General features: G+C 36.8%; 2 protein-coding genes across 7 annotated transcripts in view; both read right to left on the bottom strand.

Moving 5' to 3' along the window:
• Positions 1-1,258: 1,258 nt before the first annotated feature.
• Positions 1,259-15,021, bottom strand: nfx1 (nuclear transcription factor, X-box binding 1). 5 transcript variants are annotated; one of them, XM_067402108.1, is made up of 24 exons: positions 13,462-13,515; positions 13,089-13,150; positions 12,813-12,974; positions 12,316-12,393; positions 12,121-12,226; positions 11,170-11,241; positions 10,941-11,080; positions 10,751-10,850; positions 10,278-10,495; positions 9,475-9,572; positions 9,358-9,388; positions 8,953-9,035; positions 8,758-8,866; positions 8,510-8,629; positions 7,681-7,760; positions 7,284-7,514; positions 5,431-5,504; positions 5,063-5,161; positions 4,662-4,703; positions 4,442-4,537; positions 3,894-3,960; positions 3,649-3,794; positions 3,365-3,469; positions 1,259-2,574 (listed from the first exon to the last, which is right to left on the bottom strand). In XM_067402108.1, the coding sequence occupies exons 3-24, from the start codon at positions 12,931-12,933 to the stop codon at positions 2,499-2,501; spliced, it is 2,292 nt and encodes a 763-aa protein (XP_067258209.1). In that variant the 5' UTR covers positions 12,934-12,974; positions 13,089-13,150; positions 13,462-13,515; the 3' UTR covers positions 1,259-2,498. The 5 variants fall into 5 exon arrangements, 4 of the variants coding, with proteins under 4 accessions (XP_067258209.1, XP_067258206.1, XP_067258207.1 ...); XM_067402105.1 differs by lacking the exon at positions 13,089-13,150 and adding an exon at positions 14,860-15,021 and having other exon boundaries at positions 1,260-2,574; positions 13,462-14,397; XM_067402106.1 differs by lacking the exons at positions 1,259-2,574; positions 13,089-13,150 and adding exons at positions 2,581-2,973; positions 14,860-15,021 and having other exon boundaries at positions 13,462-14,397.
• Positions 15,022-16,108: 1,087 nt separating this feature from the next.
• The window catches only part of plxdc2b (plexin domain containing 2b), a 71,909-nt gene continuing 65,295 nt past the window's right edge, over positions 16,109-22,722 (bottom strand). For both annotated transcript variants that reach the window (XM_067400616.1, XM_067400617.1), the window contains exons 13-14: positions 19,176-19,336; positions 16,109-18,107 (exon numbers count right to left, since the gene is read on the bottom strand). In XM_067400616.1, the coding sequence (XP_067256717.1) occupies positions 17,988-18,107; positions 19,176-19,336 (281 nt within the window). In that variant the 3' untranslated portion in view covers positions 16,109-17,987. The remainder of the gene's footprint in view (positions 18,108-19,175; positions 19,337-22,722) is intronic.

Genomic DNA, 22,722 nt, shown 5'->3' with positions numbered 1-22,722 from the left:
AGCAAAGTGTGTGTGTGTGTGGGGGGGGTGTGTTCCTAACGTTTATGTCCATTTTGCTCCATTAACATTCACTCTGAGTCACTCCTGACACTTCATTGTCTATCATCACAAAGTTACTTTTAAAAGTAATGCATTACAATATTGCGTTTCTGCCCCCAAAAAGTAACTTTTTATGGAAAGTAATGCATTAGGTCACCTTGGGTTACTTTTTCTCATCTGGGCTAGGCTTGCTTGTTTGTTTTATAATAACAAACCACAAATGTAAAGGCCCTTTCACACCAAGAGTGAAAGGAATAAGCCTCAGGCTGAAGGAAATGCAAATTCACATCTGTACAGTAGAGGGCACAGCTCAAATAAACATTACAGCTGTGCTGCCATTCTGGATTGCAGAAAAAAAGGATGCAGGAGAATAAAGTGAAAACTCTAAAAAAAAAAGACAAATATAATATTTATCTAAAGTAATTTTTGCTTAGTAGTATGGTTGAATTGGATCATCGAACGTTAGCAGCAAAGACACTGTTTTTATTCATTTTATTCAATACTGAATCTGTTTTTGTAGAAGTGAGATGAGCAAATGCATGCTCACATTTAGTCCCGATTTCTCTCAACACAGGGACAGGTAACTTGCGTTACTTATTTGAAAAAGTAACGAAGACATTTAGTTTTAAATAAACAAGTAATGTGTTACTTTACTAGCACTGAGTCCGAAATTGAATACTTCCCTATTATATATAGCATTAAAAAAAGGAAAAAAAGGCGGCAACAGAGTAGTATGTCCGACTTCATATTAGTAAATATTTACTAGAACTAACATGAAATAACATGTTAGACTTTCACTTCCCATCATGCTTTGCACCGGGATAAATTGGGAGAGTAAAAGTTGAAAAGGTGTTATTTTTTTGCATTTTTAGAAAGATTAGAATATGGAGACTTCTTACGGTTTAATGTTCTATTATGTAAATGTTTTTGTTATGTTAGTGCTTTTTAGAGATTAGCGTTGTGGTGAAGTGTTGAGCTTGTGCTTGGGTTGAGGACCTGCTAACAAGATTTGCCTTTTTTATATAATAAAATAAAATTAAATATATAATAAATATCATTTTATAAAATAAATATAATTTATTAAAAAATAAACTATCATTTCTAGACTGCCAAAACTGATTATCACATGTAAATAGTTACATTTAGTTTTTTTTGTTTTTGTTTTGTTTTTTTATTGTTGAACACACTTATTTACAAAAAAACAATTTACAAAATAGTTACATTTAGTTTGTTGTAAAGGACAAATCAAAAGTTGAAGTGAGTATGCGATGGACACTTTACTATCCCATGACTTATGAATGGAGGTGAAGCGACACAGCTAACGCTGGTAGGTCACGTGATAATGACAACATGGCGGTTGAAGTACCAAAGCCACTGCAACATATATAGACATCATGATAATGTCTATGCACTAGAAGGCAAGCCTGCAACCTTTAGCCAAAAAAGCATATCGGCTAATGCTAACGCTCCGGCTGTGGTGGTCATAGACAGTAAAAGAAATGGACACAGCGACCCCATTGGAACTCAATTGAGACAAGTGAAGCCAATTTTTAGCATCTTTGGAAATAAATAATGGACAAATGGAGTCTTTAAACGCCTCAGATGTAAAGTTATTCGCTGTCAAAGTGACGCCAAAATGAATGGGAGTCAATGGGATGCTAACGCAAGTGAAGTTCTGCTACAAGATGGCGGCACGCGGCCGACTTCAACTTCCGGTCGACTTCCTTGGGCACTGGTGGCGGTACGCAGGGAAGGATACCAGAGGCCATTACATGACGGGCTGAGAGGTGCTGCACGTGATTTCGTTAGCGGTTACGCTTTCTCCAATGGTAAGAGATACAGACCCTCTCATCTCCCTATAATAATGCAATCTCTGGTAGTACTTTCAGATTACATTCATACTACACACATTCAAACTATATAGAACACACTTTAACGGTCGCAAAGTTCAAATAAAATGTAGTGCAAAGGCATTACATGATTTCAGATGCATCATATTTACTTGGGTTGCACTTTATTTTACAGTACATACACTTTCAATGCATCTACAGTGTACTTGCACACGAAAGTACTGAGTAATGTAAGGTAACTACATGTTTGGTTTAGGGATAGGCACAGGGTTAGTACCTAGTTATTACCCAGTTAATGTCATTACTACAATAAGTACATAGTATGTACATGCAAAACAGGACTGTAAAATAAAGTGCTATCATTACTTGTAATGTGTTACCCCAACACTGCAAATACATCCAGTATGATGATGTGCACAGAAACCACATTCATTTTAACTCATAGATGTTTGCTTTTTGGTAAACCTAACAAACATGTCCACCAATCACAGCTCTAGAGTCTCACTTTCTTTGTGTTCAGAACTGTGACACTATAGTGAAAAGAAGTCTATGGACTTTGGACAGTTTTATTTTGTGATTATTTTTACAATGACTATTCAAAATTTCATTTCAATCCTGCACATCAAAATAATCAACTGTGGGCTCCTCTTTAGATGGTTTCATCCAAGCGTTACTATTTTCAGCCCTGAAACAAATGTGAATAAATACCTTTATTAGTTATGATACACTTTACACTCAACAAAATATTACATTAATCCACAAAATGAATGGGGGAGAACATCTGTCCAGGCTATACCAATATTATTTACTATGAATGACAAAACTGTTGATTTACCAGAGGACTTTAAACATTCCACATCATAACAGTATCAGAAGCTCATATGAATAATCATACTGATCATTTATGATAGGGCCCAATCATATATACACTACAGTTCAAATGTTTGGGGTGAGTAAGATTTTTTTAAATACTTTTATTCAATAAGGATGCATTAAATGCATCAGTATAGACATTTATAATGTTACAAACAATTTATATTGCAAATAAATGCTGTTGTTTTGAACTTTCTATTCATCATAGAGTCTGGAGAAAGAAAGAAAAAACAACACATTTCCACAAAAATATTAGGAAACACAACCGTTTTCAACATTGATAAAAACATTTCTGATTATTTGAGCACCAAATCATCACATTAGAATTATTTCTGAAGGATCATGTGACTGAAGGCTAGAGTAATGATGCTGAAAATTCCATCACAGGAATAAATTCCATTTTAAAATATATTCAAACAGAAAACTCTTACTTTAAATTGTAATATTTCACAATATTACTATTTGTATTGTATTTTTGATCAAATAAATGCAGCCTTGGTGAACACAAGAAACCTCTTTTAAAAAACAAAACAAAACAAAAAATTCTTACAAATGCTAAACTTTTGAACAGTTGTGTAGTGGTGAGATGTGTGTGAACGTACTTGCTGTTGTGTTGTTTGATGTGGGCAATCGGAGGAGGGGCTCTGGTAACAGTTTCCCTTTCAATCAAAGCTGCCAGACTAGTGTTGGGACATGCTGCTTTCCCCCTGAAAACACAACATACCAAACAATCGTGTTCAAAAGTACCCAATGCTACCAACAGGGCATATGCTCAACTGAGAGACATCCTCTAAGTTTACTTGTGTTTGCTTTTATGCTTACCAAAAGAATAGTTTTCAATATTACAGTTCAGTGCCTAATCTAAAAATGTATAGTTTCTGCTGACCTGATGGCAGTGACCACTACATTACGCTTGGGTTCGCTATCATAGCTGACACTTTCCACACCATATGCCTCAGCTAGCTCATGGATAATTCTCCGGTGTTCACGCTTCATAGGTGGGAAACAGTGACTCCTTTTAGATTGTTTACCCTGAGGAAAAACACAATTACAGAGCTCTAAAAGTCGATTTTAGAGTAGTAGTCGATTTTAAAGAACTATTTATGAAGTGATTATTAGTCTAAATCTTACCTTATTAGCCAGTTCTACTAAATTTTTAATCTCTTCCTCAATTTCACTGACAAACTTGAAATCTTTCCTGCAAAAAAAAAAAAAAAAAATCCTAAGTGTGAGTGTTCAGGCCTTCACGTAGCTCTGTAGTAGACTAAACATTTAACATTTGTGTATATATTCTGCAGTTTTTCTTTAAACTGTCAAAGCAAATGTGTACAATAACCCAAACTCTACTGCCAATGCTTTAGTGGACAGTTACTACTAATGTTAAGCCATGAGACAAGAAAATAAAAGATGAGAATTTGTTCATTTTAAAAACAGGATATGATCCCAATTTCTATGTTTAGGGCATGGATCCTTTTGAAAACAGTCCTGTACAGTTTGTACATTTGGCAAGCAATAGAACCTTCAAAGTGTAGTGAATCAAACGGCAAGGCTGCTTTCAAGAATGCAACAGAAGTATTTCAGTAAAATGATTGGTGCCTTCATCGTGATGTCTCATACTGCCATGCCATATATTTATGTGCTGTTGATGCATTCTTGCACTATTTTAGAATGTGAACCACCTTGCATCCTCTTTGAGAGAGTCAGTAAATTTTGAAGACAGTGACTTGTTGAAGGGATCCACTGACTGATCAATCTGCAGGGCCTCAGCCAGCCGTCTAGAGGCAAAACAGATAACATCAAAAACAGCGCAGCCACATAGACACATCTAGTAATAAATACAGGCACAGATAGAGGGATGTGTCCATAAAGATGACAAAGGCCGATTTTATTTAAGATCACCTGTTCCTCTCCAGAGTAGCACACTCTTGATCACACTCCAATCTGAATAAGAGAATGTCAAAATAAAAAGGTTACTCCACAACTGAATCGTATTACTAACAACACATACTTCCAACTTCTGAGGTAAAAGTTACTATAAGACAGATTTTCTTCATTTATTTTAAACAATGTATTACAATGAGGTTTTGAAATTAACAGCTACCGGAAATGTATTTAAATCACCAAAATCATTTTTACTTGATTTTGTGTCTGGTGAGTGTTAAGTTCCCTGCTCTCTTCTGAACTTGTCAGAAGAAGCAAAGATCACTTCTGCTGTCATTTACATAAGGTAAACAGTGACCCACAGACTACACTTCTGGACGACTGATAAAAACCAAGCAGTTGTGCAAGCTTTCGTATACCTGGCCTTTTTCTGCTCCTTCTTTGTAAGCTGTCCAATGTCAACAGACTCTCCCAGCTGCATATCGGACAGCTTACTGGCCACAGAAATAGCTGCATATCTGCAGAATATAGAGATGAAAATTGACCTCTGATCAACAAGAATGTTTGACACTGTTAGCTGCAGTCTTATTTGCAAATGTATATCATTCATTTTAGATGTATCAACTTGCTGTGACTGTACAACCATCAGTGTTTAGCGGGGGAAAAAAAGAATAAGAAAGAAAAGAAACTGCTGGTGATTCAGCCAAATTATCAACATAAAGCTTAACAACTATACTAAATTACACTGAATGTCTATGAATGCTTTGATAGCATGCTGAGTTTTAACCTTTGGTAGGAACTGGCTGCATCAGCACAAGGGACAGTCTCTTTCTTGCGGCCACAGTCACACTGCAGTGCCACCTAGGGATTGAAAATGGGAAATAAGTGTGAGTATAATGTAAGACTCACCATTTTGATTCTTTTTTGGTAATCAATGTGTACAGATATTCTGCTCTTTTGATCGGTTTTCTACACTTGAAAACAACAAATCATCTGAAGATTAATTATGACAAACTTTAACAAACAACTGTAATACATGCAGGTGAAAGCCATAATTTAAATATGTAATGCAGGGGTACTCAAGTTCAGAGGCCAAGAGGGCCGTATTTTAACCAAATGAAACGCGAAGGGCCACAAATTATAACTTGGATCGTAAGACTTTTATATAGGCCTACTTAACACAATATTTGTAGTTTTACTGTTTATTTACTAAAAGTGCAGTTTATTATCTAGGTCTTAATAGTATGGTGTCCTTTTTAAAGTTTCACTTAACATGATAAATGGCATTTAAAAAATTATTAATAGCTTGTCTTGCTGTATTCTTAATGTACAAATGCATAAAGAGAAACAAGAACTGATGAAAAGAAATCCTTATTCATTTGAAATGTCTGCAATTTTTTCACAAGAAATTTAAGGTCTGGCTGTTGTTCACTGGCTGATGAGTTTGTCCATAAGACGAAAACACTGCACTTTTTTTTTTATAGTCTTTTTATACTCCATTGCACCATAGCATCCATTTATACTCCGAGAATAAACGTTTTATTATTTGTATTATTATTACCTACCTTTTAATTTGGTAAGAATCCAAAAATCTTTTTTTTCCCTTTAATGTTTAATCACAATCTCATGAATTATCTAACTATAACCAACGTTGTAAACATGATAAATAAGATATTCTCCGTGAGCTCAATGATGCGATGACAGATCTGTAATGGGAGCGCTGCTTGCTTTCTGTTTATAATACATTGACATTAAGAATAAAAGGTTTGTTTTTCATGCTGCTCGGCAACTTACACACTGCAAAGTTTGAGGAATGTCAAATGCATTTTATCATGGAAAAATAAGGTTACTTTGTTTTTTACTTGCGCGCACAGTCTCGAGCTTTAGATGGCGTTCACGAACAAAAGTGCTCGACACATGCGCACAAGAGATTAATGCTTGTCTAGTCTTTTTCGCTCAAATAGTTACAATAAAATGTCTTTGCACTTGTTTAAAATTAGAGTTGCTGGTATCTTTTAATCCCCTCAACACGGTCGGCTATTGTGTTTGTTGTTACTCTTGTTCTGTCTTATCCGTTTCTTTTCAGACTGAAACAACAGCCCGTTTCAGTGCTGACACCTTGTGGACAAACTAAATTAGTGCAAAAACTATGTGCCTTCAGTTTATATTGTCCTTTGCGGTTAGAAAAACTGTGCTGTGCGCGTACAATATACGCATTCACTGCTGATGATTACAGCGTCACGAGCAATGTACGCCTACCCTAGTGTACGTGTAAAAAAAAAAAAATGAATATTCACGTTAATTTTGGACGCAAATTATAATAACAATACATTTATATCTGGCATGATGCGGGCCACAAATTTAATGCTGACGGGCCGGATGCGGCCCGCCTGTTGAGTACCCCTGATGTAATGTATAATTTAAATAAATATGTATAATTTAAATAAATCTGATTCATCCCAATACTTTAACTTAACCTATAAAATTGGTCTGTGAGCACATGCCAGACCACCCTGCAGCTGAGGAATCAAAGAAATCAGATCAGGCTACAGCTGAGGAAACAAAGGGCCGCTTTGAGCAATAACTGCATGTTCTATCAGTAACCTACTGAGTAGATTTAGGAAGAGATAAAGTCTGTACCTTGGCAGTGCAGATATTGGGTGGACAGGGGATTCCCGGATGGCAGGGAGCAGCACAGGGGTGCCCACAGCCAGGTTTAGGATGAGTGCATGGCTGCTTACACTCTCCCTCTGCCTGGCATTCCCCGCGGTGGCATATCCTCTTACACCGATGAGAATCGCAGGGTAAGAGCTTATCACATACTAAACCACACGAGATGTCCTGCAGGTGGCATGGGATATTACTCCTTTGCTAGGGAGAAATGTGAAAATGCAGATGATTTGGAACTTTCCTTGAATAAATTATTTTGATGGGATATTCAATGCATTTAAAACTACCTACTTCTTACATGCTATGCTTAAAAATGTAATTTAAAAAAATATATGAAGACTGGCTTGTTTTAAAAATGTCTTTTTACCTCATGATTACCCATGCACCACTTCTTGGTGAGATAGGTACAGGGAGGACATCTTTCCTCACTATGGCATGAATGGAACACTATGGGAAAATCATATAAACAACCATCAGCTGCAACTTTACAATTCATATTACTTTTCAACAGTTTGGGCACAGTAAGATTTAAAAATAAATAAATAAATAAAATAATACTTTCATTAAGCAGAGAAGCAATAAAATAAAGACACTGCCAATTTTTTGGTTGAAAATAAAGACTTTAACATGGTTAGAAAAGATTTCTAAAAAAAAAAAAAAAAAAAAAATGCTGGTCTTTCGAACTTTCTATTTATCAATAAATCTAATGAACAGTTTCCACAAAATTATTAAGCAGCAAAACTGTTTTCAACATTTATAAGAATAAATATTTCTTGAGCAGCAAATCCTCATATTAGAATTTCTGAAGAATCTTGTGACACTGCAGACTGAAGGAAAGGGCTGCTGAAAATTCAGCTTTGCCATCATAGAAATAAATTACATTATAAAGTATATTAAAATAGAAAACTTATTTTAATTTTAAAAATATTTTACAATAAGTATTAAACAAATAAATGCAGCCTTGGTGAGCATAAGCCTTAAAAAAAACATCTTACTTATATTAAAATATAATGTTTAGTTTTTTTACACTTTATGTTTAGTTTCCTCTGCCCTGCTGTACCGAACCGTGACTTAAAAACCGAGGTACGTACCGAATCGTCATGTTTTTGTACCGTTACACCCCTAGTATAAATCTATCTATCTTCACATAATCTGTTACTGAGAATATCTGTGATTGTCTGAGCAGGCAGGAGTACCTGGGTGATCACAATCATGACTCCGGGTACACAAGTTTTTACATTCAGGAGGTCTGGTTCCACAAGGGATGGGCGGGAAGAGCACAGTCTCCCCACAGTAGCATGCCAACTCGTCAAAACCTTAGAAAAAAAACACACACAATGCTGATATGAAGAAAAAGGATGGACATACATAAAGTTGTTTTTGAAGGCCAGGTTCTTTAGAGAAAGATTCAATACATGAGCATCACCCTGGTGCTAAAGCTTACTGGTCTGCCAACAAGGCTGGCAGTTGCCACGGTGACAAAGGTCCTGACATCGGTGTAGACCGCAATTGAGCTTGTAGCCACAAATCATTGAGCACTTATGCTCCATATCCTAATAAAGAGATAGAAGGTTTAATTAAAACTCCCTTGGTATTATTGCACCCAGATAAAACATTCATGAAAATATAAAAGGCTCACCACACAACACAACTCTCCACACTTGTGCCTGCCACATGAGCGCTTCTTGATGCAGCGTTTCTCACAAGTAAACACCATGTCCTCTGTAGGACAGTACATTAAAGGGTTAGATCACCCAAAAATGAAATTTCTGTCATTAATTACTCACCCTCATATCGTTCCACACCTGTAAGCCTCTTGGATTTCATCAAAAATATCTTAATGTGTGTTCTGAAGATGAACGAAGGGCTTACAGGTTTGAAACGACGTGAGGGTGAGTAATTAATGACAGAAATTAAATTTTTGGGTGAACTAACCCTTTAGCATTGCAATTGCTACTCTGGATACTACATATAATGTGTTACAAAGTGTTAATTACATAAATAACCGCCCTGTTGTCCCACAATCACCCGTCCCAAACCTTACCTTCAGTCTGAATCACTGCACAAGGAACTTCCTATAAAGACAGAACAGAGTATGAATTACATTTTCAGTTTTCAGAACTTCTTTGACTTTTGTGTAACTGTGCAATAGTCGTCCAACCTTGCTATTACTGCCACATCTGCATTTAATAGAAGATGTCAAAGAGCATGGCCCACAGCTGTCCTCATGGCAGAGCTTTTCACACAAGTGGACAGAATCTACAGCAGATCAAGAAATAAGAAATAAAAAAGAAATAAGAATTTTGAACAGTTTGGTGTTGAAAATGTTACACTTTATGCTTATGTAGGACAATGAAAATGTCAAGTATTTATTCCCAACTCTAAACACACACTTTCATTGAGTTTGAAATAAGCAAAAATGTAAATATTTAACATTCTGCCAATGTATTGTAACAAGATGTCAATAAAATATAGACTTTGTTAACTTATAACCAAGTCATAAACTATGTGTGTATGACAAGAATACTCTGCTAGCTGTTTTCAAACAGGTTTCTCAAAACCTTTTCTTTCCTATAGTGAGGTATTATCTGAGTGAAACGGCTTCTGGAATGAGAAAAAAAAAATGTAAGGCAGAACTTGATTTTGTCCATTGGAATTGATTTGATCATTATCATTAGCTAATTGCTTGGATCTCATGTGAGTGACAGGTTGCTGGAGGGGAGGAATTATTGGCGCACATCATCAGAGAAGAGTTGTTGTAAGGGGCAGGGGAAGTAAATGTTTTTGATGAAATATTTAGAGGGTACATTAATAAAAAAAATACATGCCATAGATCATTAACAAACATTTTATATTCCATACAAAATAGGCTCTGTTGATTTTGATTTCATGGTGACTTTAACTGAGATCAGAAAAAAAAATTTTTTTTATTCAATTTATGTATTAAAAGAAAAAGGCCCATACCAGCATCTCCACATGGCAGTGGCTTATTGCAAGTCTTGCCACAGGAGGGGATGGGGTCAGTACAGGTCTTTCTCTCTGGGTAACCGAGCTCTAGAAGCTTAGAGAGTGGAGTCTGTCCACATGAACAACAGCGTACCAGCTTGGGGCTGAGTGCACATGGCTGGCACTGCCCAGGGTGGCATGGTTGCTGACAGCGATGAGACTGGCAGTCTAGCATCCTAGAGCAACAGATTGAGAGATAAGAGCTCACAAACATTTACTGAAAATGCATGCAAAATTGATAAATACAAATGTCTTTAGAAAATAACCAAAAGTAAAAGGTCAAACAGGCCACAAATAATTAATGAACACATTATTAAAAAAAAAGTCTAAAACACAAGGTAAGTTTGATATCAAGGCTCCGCATACAGCAAACTTGCAAAATTATTAATTTTATACATTGACAAGTGAGGAGATTTTATGTTAGTACGTACTTTCCACAGGGCTTGCAACAGGAGAAATATCCTGATCCATCAAAATTCTCACGATCTGTTCCACATGCCACCTCTCTGAACACCACACCACAAAAGCAGGCTGAAAGAGTACAAAGACATTGCTGGAGAATTACAATGTATAAAATTAGATGACTAAATAGACTTATTTCACAAGGACTAATGTACTTACCTTGCTGGACACGAAATTGGCAGGGTTGGCATGGCCCTGAGTGGCACACCTGGGCACAGGTGTGCTGTGAGCAGTTCAGAAGAGCCCCACAGACGTCTTCACAAAGCAAAGGTCCTGCCTGACTGCAACGCACCTGTTTACTGCACAGACAAGAAAATGCTGTTGTTTTGCCTGCATATATTTGGGTAAATTATTGCATATATAGTTAATTGGAAATAGTTATTAGTACCTCATTCTCCCACAAATGCAGGACTTGGTGATAAAAGCTGGGCATTGTGGGCAGGGCCCAGGATGGCACAAGCTACAAAGTGCAAGAGAAAGTCTTATCATGCAAGAAAGACCAATGTCATTACACAATATTACGGATGTGCAAACAATTTAAAAAGAATGCGAGTTACCTGAATGACTAGCTGAGTAATCACTCTTAAAGGATTAGTTCATTTCAGAATTAAAATTTCCTGCTAATTTACTCACCCCCATGTCATCCAAGATGTTTATGTCTTTCTTTCTTTCTTCAATCGAAACAAAATTAAGGTAAAACATTCCAGGATTTTGTCTCTATATAGTGGACTTTAACACCTACCAATGGTTTGAAGGTCCAAATTGCAGTTTCAATGCAAGGGGTTCTACACAATCCCAGCAGAGAAATAAGGGTCTTATCTTGAGAAACAATCGGTCATTTTCTAAAATAAATTAAAATGCATATACTTTTTAACCATAAATGCTCATCTTGCACTAGCTCTGAAATGCGATCATCATGTTGGAAAGGTTACGCGTGACGTTTCCTCAAAAACCATAATTTGTTTTCAACTGAATAAAGAAAAACATAAGCATCTCGGATGACTTGGGAGCGAGTAAATTATCAGGACATTTTAATTCTGAAATGAACTGATCCTTTAAGAAAGTATATTAAATCTGGTTTCACTGTTTATTGTCAGTAGTGCAGAAATGAATAAATTACCGCTAACAAAGAAGTCACTATCAAACTAAGCAGTTTTCGATTGGTCAACACAACACATTAGTTTGACCAACTTCAATGCAATCGCACAAAACTCCCGACAGCATGATGGATTCCTATTGAAATTTGACAATTATCAACAGAAAATGTGACCGCACATTTAGGGGGTGTTTACATGACACTTTATATGGTTTACATGGTTGTGTGCTGCTGGACTCTTACATGTTACAAGGGTGATTGCAATCCGCTCCACTCCTCTTTTTTCCACACATATCTCCACAGCTATGAGGAATCTCAGTGCGCTGAAACTCAGGATTGGTCACCTTCCCTGTCCATTAAAATTAAATTCTCATGTCACAAATTTCAAAATATTCAGACAAAACATCATGTGGGGAGCAGAACGCATAATAATCTTACCACAGAAGCAGGTGTATGCATTTGGGGCCTTCAGTGCCACATGCTGGCATGCAGGACAACGCCAACCTTCAGTGCCATCTGTAAATTTTGAACCATTTAAATTTGTTATTAAATTATGGTTACTGTAGTATAACAGACACTGCTGAGGGTAAGCCCACTGTATTTGGCATTTGTTTTTTTAAATTGTATACCAGTATAGTAATGTTAAAGTCCCTTTCAAGGAAAGTAAGGGCACTTTGTGGACATATTTGCAGTAACTCCAGGCAGCTATTTCAGGCATGCAGGACCAACTCCTATCGACTTTAAATGGGGAAATATTGAAATCTCAAATTGCTCACCAAAAATCACATATTTCAAATAAACAAAATCTGGCATAACCTGTTTCGTAAATGTTGCTTCTTACATTAATATGCCTTAATATCCCTGCTATTGCACATATGCAGTCCTAAGCGGGACTCTAAATGCAGCTATTTAGAGGTGAGAGGCGATTAACATACCATCAGCTTGAGATGCAGGAGATCGAGCCCATTTCTTAATGCAGTTAAGGTGGAATACGTGGAAACAGCTCTGACAGCTCCAAACTGGAGCCATGACCCGAATAACTTCACAACAGACCATGCACTCATACTTTTCCTCCGTCAGCTGCTCAATTAGACAACCTATATAAATATACACACAAACAGTGTTGAAGGTGATGTTATTTAATTAAAGCATTTTTTTTTAATCGGTGACTAGAGAAAATAGAAAAATAGGTCTGCTGCATTTCCTTTTACCATAACGGTAGGAAAACTTCAACACCCATAATGCACTATGCACTGCCCCTCTGTCCACCCGACTGTAAAAATGCAGAAATACACTCTTTAGTTGTAACAAAAGCCCGGGGGCGCTGTCAAAAGTCCGCCGTATGATGACATGATTTGTGTCAAATAAATGGGCAGATCTGACAACAGGTAACATGGAGGAGGAGTACACATTGTTCATTTATATAACACTGACTATACAACAATACAAAGCTGGTTAAAAATCAGCAAACATGTCCTTTATTTATAATACCAAGCATTTACAAACAGGGAGCACTGTAACTGAAGGTTCTAGAGAAACGACAATAATTTGTAAAGAAGGTGCCCAACAAAAAAAGCACATCACCTGTCTGTGTTTCTTTGCTTTTGGGAGGCTCCATGCGCTTCACCGGTCCCGTTCTTCGCTCAGGACCTCCACCTCTCCTCGGCCCTGGATTTTGCAGTATTGGCCGTTTCCCTCTCGCACCTTCTCTGTTCCTGTTGGACTCCTCATGTCTTCCACCATCATCTTCTGCACCTCTCTTCTCCTCCTCTCTGATCTGAGCAGGTTCTCTTTCTCTCCAGTTACCCTCAATCCCATGGTTGAGGGCCGTTCCTTTCCTCCGGGAACTGGGCTGCATGCGGCGGTCTCCACCTCTCCATCCCTTATGGCTCTTCTGCTCAGGCTCTGGATGTTCATAAACTGCTGCAGGCTTTGCTTCTCCTCCAGCAGCCTGATTTTCCTGGTTCTCCTCCCTATCCCTGGGCAGAAGCTCCTTTATTGATGTCTCAGCTCTCACTTTATTGGGATTCTTTCGTCGGCTGTCTCGATAAGACTTAGAAACGTCTGCTTCCATGGTTATTTTTTCCTTCTTCTCATCTGTCGATCTGTTAAAAGTGGGTGTGTTGGAATGCTTAGGACCACCATCTCCACGTCCCCATCCTGAGCAGTCGCTATCACTTACAGGTTTTGTCCATCTTTCACTCTGGGGGTAACGATCATTATTGCGCCTACCATCTACTCGTCCTCCTCTTTGTCTTCCTCCTCTGCCTCTACCTCTTAGGCCTCCTCTGGTGGCAAGTTCAGGAGGGGGTAATATATTGTTGGCAGGGTTTTCAAACTCATTTTGAGTGTGATCAGTCTCGCTGAACTGCCTAAAGTGATGATGAGGCCTAACATGTTGAGCCCTCCAGTCCTGACTGTGGTCCAGCTGCCTGTAACTTCTCCTGGAGTGAGGCTGCTTGGATTTAGCTTGCGGTACAAACTCAGCAGACTCTGGATTCAACTTTGATGCGTCTAAATCTGAGGACAAACGGTTAACAGGATCATTTTTTTACCCTTTGACTTTATTACTATAGCATTATCTATATAGCCATGACTGAATGCTTTGTAGGCACTGGACATTATGTACACTACTGACACAGCTTTTTTTGCAACAAGCTGTAATGTCACATGGCAAAGAAGCCTATCACCTGATTTTCTCTCTACTGTTAAGAGATACTGGTCGATACTCGACAGATCTTCTACGTGCTTTTAACTTAACCAACTTCCTTCCACGTGACAATGACTGGTAAAATATTCTCTAAACTGTTAAATAAATCACGTAAAGATGTTACAAAACGTCTCTTCATTTTATTTTCTCAAATACTGAGAAATTGCTGATACAAAAAGGCTGAATTCACCGTCACATTTGTCAATACACACACACACACTTCACTACAGCTAGCCGTTGTGAGGCGAGTAACGTTAGCCATAACCGCTTACTTGTAATGGAGGCTTCAGCCATTCAGCCGGAACTCCAGACAGATTAGGCGAGATTTCCTCAGAACTGCGGATTATATGATAATTATACTGAGAAGCAGATATAAAGAGAAACTGTTTATGAACTATGCACTGACTGAGTTGGTGCTAGTTATGCTGACACTGCTCGTCCAATCAAAGGTCGCTGACGGAGAGACACGTGATTGCGGCGTCACAGCTATGACGCAATAGACGTAAAAGATGTAAAAAATTATTTTATTTTTTTATACAATTTATGCTTTTCACTCCTAGTTACATGTACTGTTACATTATAAAAAAAGATTCGTTTTCAGAAGTGTTGCTTTCATCATTTTTCTGCATTTAAAGAAAATAACAGTACTTCTGAAAATCATGAAATAAATAGGCCGGCGTCCTGTAAATATGCATTAGTGACATAAGTTGAGGAAAAATTATACTAAAAAAAAAAGTAATGTGTGCGTTGAGTGGATATGTGCAAAAATGCACTAAATCGTTGGAATATATGAAAAATGTTGATCAATACTGTTGACACATTTTGTTCACAAAACATTTTCCAATTGTATCCAAACAAGAGGAAGAGGCACAGAAATAAATAGGCCGACGCCACTAATATCAGTAGCTTAAAGGATTAGTTCACTTTCAAATTAAAATTTTTTCAAATTAAACTTTGACATGTGGAGGGCAGTAGTACACTTAGCAGTGTCTACACTGCTGGATTTATGGTTAAAACGTATATAATTTTTTTAGAAAATGAGTGATTGTTTCTCTAGATAAGACCCTTATTTTTCGTCTGGGATTGTGTAGAACGTTTTGAAGCTGCGCTGAAACTGTAATTTTGACCTTCAACCGTTTGGGCTCCATTGAAGTCCACTATAAGGAGAATAATCCTGGAATGTTTTCATCAAAAACCTTAATTTCTTTTTGATTGAAGAAAGAAAGACATGAACATCTTGGATGACATGGGAGTGAGTAAATTAGTGAGTGTGTGCAGTTCCATGCCATTATTTGGCCATATTTACTTTGATGTTATTATAAATATGCATAAATATACCCATATAATAGCCTTTAAAACATAATCAGGAATGGAGTAATTCATTTTGACTACCAGGAGCATGACACAAAGTTGTCAGTTTAAACAACTTTATTATTTAATCAAATTTTATTATGTAATCAAATTGACAGTAGTAACACAAGAGTACACAGATTACAGCATTGTGTATTTCACTGTCTCCCAATGTGTGGCACAACATGATGATTATGATTATCAAAAATGCAGGTCGCTAATATGTTTGTTTCCCAGATTTCTGATAGCAGACATCACTGCTGAACAGAAAACTGATCTCATTCAACAAACATATTGTTTGAGATTATTTCACAAAATAAGCATCCACTTCAGACCTCACATTAGTGTGCACTCATATACATTCAGATAGATTCAATGTCACACACACACTTACATACACATTCAGGTTACATTTGCTGAAAATAATCAGGTCTTCCAGTGGAGAAAGTTGATAAAAATAGAATTTAGACCTTGATATTTGGTGAGCCACCCTGTTATGAGGATAAAAAAAAAAGTGAGAGAGATAAATACATCTCCCTTGCATGCATGCATTAAACGCCTAACAAAAAAAAAAAAAAAAAAAAGAAAGAAACTTTCAGGAACTGCCCCAATGCATAGGTTTGCTGAAATAATCAAACAGAAGACAAACATATCTACTACTGTCCATCTCAACGAGTTGTACAGTATTAAGGAAATGTTTTCCACTTGTTTTCTTTCTACATATTTTGTTTGTGTGTAATGACATGTCTTTGGTCACAATACTTGAAATGTCTTTAGGAGACATTTTTAAAGGAGAAGATAATATAATGTGCCATTCTTAATTCAGTTTTATAAAGATAAATATTGTAAACCTTCAAAAGCAAAATCCTTTTTTATTATTTAGAACATACTGAATATTCATCATTCAAGGTTGCAATGCTCTTTGTTACTCTTTCTGTAGAGTAATAAACCACATTATTTAAGACAAAATGAATTCATTATTGCAGTTCAAAAACCAACTGCTTCTAATCTTTGTTGCTGAGGTGACCTTGACATCAGTAGGAAAGCTCTATATAAAATATTATACAATAACTCAATGTCTGTCCAGCTAAGGACTGACAGCTGTCAGTAGATACCTCTTGTCTTGTCTTTCAATCGGAGATCAGTCCAAATCCTTGATTTAAACTATGATTTGTGTAAGGGATCATGTACCGCAATATTACGACAAAAACAGCAAAAAAAAAAAAAAAAAAAAATCAAAACAAAGATGCACACACACATAATCTCACAAGCGCCTGTCTTGTAAATATGCATTAGTGACATAAGTTGAGGAAAAATTATACTAGAAAAAAAGCAATATATGTGCGTTAAGTGGATATGTGCAAAAATGTCCTGAATGGTTGGAATATGGATGAAAAATGTTAATCAATACTGTTGACACATTTGTTCACAGAACATTTTCCAATTGTATCTAAGCAAGAGAAAGAGGCACAGTATCTATAACTAAAGTCATCCAACATACTCCAAAACATCAGTTCAAATCAAAGGGTTGAAAGCATAAGCGAATGTGACCAAAAAAAAAAAATTAAAAAATTGGAAAACAAACATAAAAACCCTACAAAACCCATTTGAAGATATATAAAGGTCTATATAATGAATGTGCAGTTTAGAAACTGTCATGACAAGAAAAATCTCCGAGAGGCACATTAAATCAGAGAATTAAATGTAACTGCCTTCAGTTCAATGTCGATTTTGAGGGTGAAAGGTCAAAGCCTTATCAAGTACAATCAAGGTTTCCAGAGCCGCTCCTTACATCATGTCAGGAACCGATCAGAAGCTGCTGAATATTTCCACTGAATGTAGATTGTTTCGTTTTGAGAGTTAAAAGCTGGATCCAAGCATTTGTTTTGTGGGTGCCTCTTCCAATCAAACACCACACCCTCACTGTTTTCAGTTTCATCAGTGTTCACGGTGGTTGGTGGAACTTTATGATTTGAGATGTGTGGATTTGTAGCAAGACATCAAGAAAGTTGCTGGGCTGTGTGTGACTTAAGAAGGCAAAGGTCAAATCTCAGCACTGCTCTGATTCAATAAAGCCTTCTTTTTCTTGACCCATAGGCTCTACCTCTGCGTACGCTGGATGACCGGAACCTCGACGAAATTTCATTGCAGGCCATCTGCTGGGACGTCTCTGTAAATGTATTAATTTGGTATTGATAAAAGTTTTTTTTTTTTAAATGTGCACTCCACATCAAAGTCAATACATACATATTCTACTAGATGGTTCTACATAACATTTACATACATTTTTCAAGCCAACAAAAATTCCTGACTTTACAGTTTGCCGATCTCTGCTTTTCTTTTTTTTTCTTTTTTGCTTTTAATAAGTAATAGCTCACACAAAATGACAATTCTATCATCATTTGCTCACCCTTATGACCTTTCCAGACGTTCTTGCCTTTGTAGAGCAAACAATTAATTTGAACTACAATGAATGAGGACTGAAGCACTATAAAAGTGTTCTTCCTTGCTGAAAAAAATCCAGCATTGCTGGTCACCATCAAAAGCTATGTTTTGCCTGCTGGAACGAGCATGGAATCCTGGTTGTTGGTTTGCTGGTCACCAGCATGGGAAGCAGAAGTGCTGTTGGACCAACATTCCGGTCCAAAAATGTAGTCCTTACCATATCCCTACCCATAAATTATCCCTAAAATCAGAGGGAAATGATATGTGAAGAACACTGGCGTAGGGCCACCTAACCCTGGTTTTGAGCCTAAATGTGACATAAACTGGAAACTTGTCCCTCAAATCTGATCAGTTAATTGAAATGTTGCCCCAGGATCAACAAAGACGTTCATCCAGGAACATGTTGCACTTGGAGAAATCATGTTCTGTCACCAGATAGACCAGCACTATACCAGCTCTAACCAGCCTGGACCAACATGGAACTCATGCTTGTTTTATGGTGGATTTTTCAGCAGGCTTCTCAGTGAGTAAGTTGATTCGATTCACAGAAATACTGCAAAATGAATCACGGAATTATTTGTTCATGAATTCAACTTGACTTCTTTTATGGTGACTTTGAAACCTTTTTTAGAGCTTGAAAGCTACGGTACGCATTCATTGTAAGTGCATGGAAAATAAAGACCAGCACACTTCACAAATTTACCTTTTGTGTTCCAGAGAAGAAAGGAAGTTAGCCAGTTTTATTTCTTTATTAGGTGAACTATTTATTTAACTAAAACCTTCACACTCTCACCTCAATGAAGAAGAGTCCTGCAGCAGAACTCGGGTGGTGGTAGATGTAAACGGTCACCAGGACAATTACCACCATGATGAGCAGAAGCAGGAGCATCCCAAGAATCAGCCCCATGTGCAGGGGGTGAGTGCTGTTCTCTGCTGTGCTTTTTGCTGCAGCAGCTGAAACACACATTATACCGTATTTAAACTTCTTAACACTGATGCATTTCACTTCACACATACTGTCAGAATGCCTCAGTCTGTGTTTGTAGACACATAACCGCACTGCTTGTAATATTCTCAGTGAGAATGAATCAAGAAACCAGTAGAAGGTTGAATCCTGTAGTCCTTCTTTTGAACAGAAGAGAGCACTGTCTCCACAACTAATTTATGCTGTTTGCGTCTTTGGGTTTCGGTGGCTTCAGTGTCTGTCCAAGAGGCAGATAAAAAGATTAATGATGGAATAGAGTCAAAGCCATAAATCTTAATTTTGTATTACGGACATTTCCAACTGGCCCCAGTGAGAAAGATTTACTATAGTCTGCAGTTCTTGTGTTTTTGCACTAAGCCAGGGCCCTATAAAAACCTGCTGAGCAGACTCTGTGGCAGCTTTGAGACTACCAAATGAGTAGGAAAACCTCATTCTTTACTGTGTCAATTATAAATGTAAAGTTGTCAGTTGGATTTGCTTTTTCTAAACGTGAATCATATAAACTGTACGTCAATCACTAAAAATGCACTACCTTTATGTAGTGAAATCTAAATGAACTGCTTTTATTCAAGACTGAAATATTCAATATAAGTAAGCAGTTTTTTGTCCATTTCAGACCCTAATGACTTTCATTTTATGGACAAAAAAACAGACATTTTTCCAAATATCTTCTATTGTGTTCCAACTCCTTTATCTTTCATTTTATATATCTGTGGCTCCATGATCCGTGAAAACATCTCTGCACATACTGTATCTTGACAGTGTCGTTGCTATTCTTTTCTGTCAATAACTTTATGCTACATTGATATATTTCATTAAAATTGTGCATTGTATTGTTATATCCTTACAGTACCCAGGTGTTACTTACTGAACATTAATGCATTTTATATGTAATGCTATGACTCGTGTAATTTTTTGGCTCTGTATCTGTCAATATGTGAACTAATTTCCTTAGGTCCAGAAATATCTGATTAATGAGCGACTGTAAAAGTAAAACTCCATTTTGTCTATCAAAAAAAGCCAAATACTAAGTGAATTATATGGTTCTTTAAGCAAAAAGATGCCAATATGATTGACTGACAGTAAAGGGAAGAACTAATAATGAGGCAGGGTTTCTGCTGTTATTCATTACAGCCAAAAGTGCCCATGCCCACTTAAGCATAGGAAGTAATTTATTTTCAATAAGAGGGGGGACTGAAGCTTAGCAGCCAAAGACAGCCTGGCTTTATGACTCTCATACTGAAACAAGATACAGAAAACTGTGACCAGGAAGTGCGCTTGTTGTGGGTCCCTGAAATGTTTTGTCATCCATCAGTCATCACTCTTTATCTGATGCCTTCAAATACATTTACAATATTATTCAGTGGATCTGAATAATATTGAGACATTTTCCTTTAGTGCAGGCAGCGCTAATGGAGACATTTTGTTTAAATCAGTTTTAAAATCAAGCCTTGGCTTAGTTTAATTGGCACAGACCCCAAGCTCCAAATCTCCGCCTGTGAAAATATTCCAGATTCACCTTCATTTCAGGGTAAAGAGATGGTAAGATTAGCACTGCTCCAGTCACAAAAGGACACAATTTTAAGAGGTCTCACCCTCAAGTTGTTCCAAATCTGAATACATTTCTTTGCTCTTTTGAACACAATAGAATATATTTTGTTGTGGGGCACCATTGACTTTCATAGTATTTTGTTGTTGTTGTTGTTTTATTATTATTAGTATTTTCTTCCGTACTATGGAAGTCAATGGTTCCCCAACTGTCACACCAATTCTTCACAATATTTTCTTTTGTGTTCAGCAGAACAAAGAAATTTATACAGGTTTGGAACAACCTGAGGGTGAGTAAATCACTTTAAGGTATTACCAAGAGACAGTGCTGTTCTTAAGTGACAAGCCTATAAAGGGTTAATCATAGAATGTGAACTGCACATATGTTTTCTCTCTTTATACACTGTACAAAAATTGTAACATGCCAACAATTACTGATACTTTATATCAGATCTTTCCCTTAGAAAATACATTTGCTGTTGGTGCATTCACACCATGCTTGTGACTTGTAACAGTTGTTATGCAAATGCTTTAATAAACTAAAAAGTTTATTATAGTTTATTATTAGCTTATTTAACATGATATTATCCAAATCTGTGCCAGCAACATCAAACTGTATTGTATATCTTTCATTTATTTTTAGGTTAATTTTGCATTAACAATAAGCAATTATTAAACAGAAATATTATGAGATACTTAACTACATTTTACTGCTGAAGTCACCACTATTTTGTGTGTTTCTGCATGACGTTGCAGCGATCAGGTGGTACAAGTCAGAGCTCTCGGATAATTCTGAATTTACAAATTGTAATTATGCATTATGCTTGTAAAGAAAAAGAATAAAGGGGTCCTATTCACTTTGAAATAACGATAATATAAAGCATTTGTTTTTTCAACATATAGAAACAAAGAGACAGTTATCTATATTTGCCAAATGTGTGATGTAATTGATAATGTAACATTAAGACTGACAGCACAATGCAGGGTTCACATTAGCTTGAAGGTGTTATTTTAATTCTATATATTTAGATTTCTAGATATTGTAAACAGACAGTGCAGCGACAGGCTATTGTAGATTATAGAGAAAACATTATGTTTGGTGGGTTGGATAAGACATGCTGTCATGAAAGATTGAAATATGTACACAGACAGCTGGCAACTGAACCACACTAACACCAAACCTGTCCTCAAGCAAATTTGTTTGTCATGAGGGTAGAACTAGGGGGCTCTTTTGTTTGACTGTGATCATCTTCATAAACTGTTATATTATTTTACTTTTAATATGTTTGATTTTCTTTTACTTTTAATCTATTGCTAATGCACATATACTTTTTCTAAACTTTAAATCAGGAATCACAATATTCATATTATTCTATATTAGGTAAGATAATGCTTTCTTCTGGCTACATGTTTTCATTGGCAGAATGTGCTGTTTTCTGAAATGTTGAAGCCCTGACTGCCGTTTCCGACTGGTAAAGAAATATTGAGCTTGCTCCAAATTAAAAACACATGACCTGGATCATGCTAACAGAATTCTTGGGATACATGGGGAGAGATGAAAAGGAGTAAGGGAGAGAGAGAGAGAGAGAGAACGAGAAAGCATATACTGTATATACAAAAAATGTCCTCACATGGACAAGGATTTTGGATATTGCCATCTTTGTGGGGACATTTTGTTTCCATAACATACCTAAACCACACACACACTGAGTATGACCTTATTTGGGCATGAGTAGGAGGAATGGATGTTATTTATCAGAAAAGTGAGATCAGAGTGATGCACATGTTGCTGTATAGTTCACAGACG

This window comes from Chanodichthys erythropterus, chromosome 11, assembly GCF_024489055.1.
Source record: "Chanodichthys erythropterus isolate Z2021 chromosome 11, ASM2448905v1, whole genome shotgun sequence".
NCBI classification, from domain to species: Eukaryota; Metazoa; Chordata; class Actinopteri; order Cypriniformes; family Xenocyprididae; genus Chanodichthys; species Chanodichthys erythropterus.
The sequence above is the reverse complement of the archived record's forward strand: the minus strand, read 5'-3'. Positions and strand labels throughout refer to the sequence as shown.

Coding starts and splice junctions, on each gene's coding strand:
- nfx1 (XM_067402105.1), bottom strand. CDS start 14,881: ATGGCTGAAGCCTCCATTACAA. Junction 14,398..14,859: donor GGCTGAAGCCTCCATTACAA/GTAAGCGGTTAT, acceptor GTTTGTCCTCAG/ATTTAGACGCATCAAAGTTG. Junction 12,394..12,812: donor TCCTGCATCTCAAGCTGATG/GTATGTTAATCG, acceptor CAAAATTTACAG/ATGGCACTGAAGGTTGGCGT.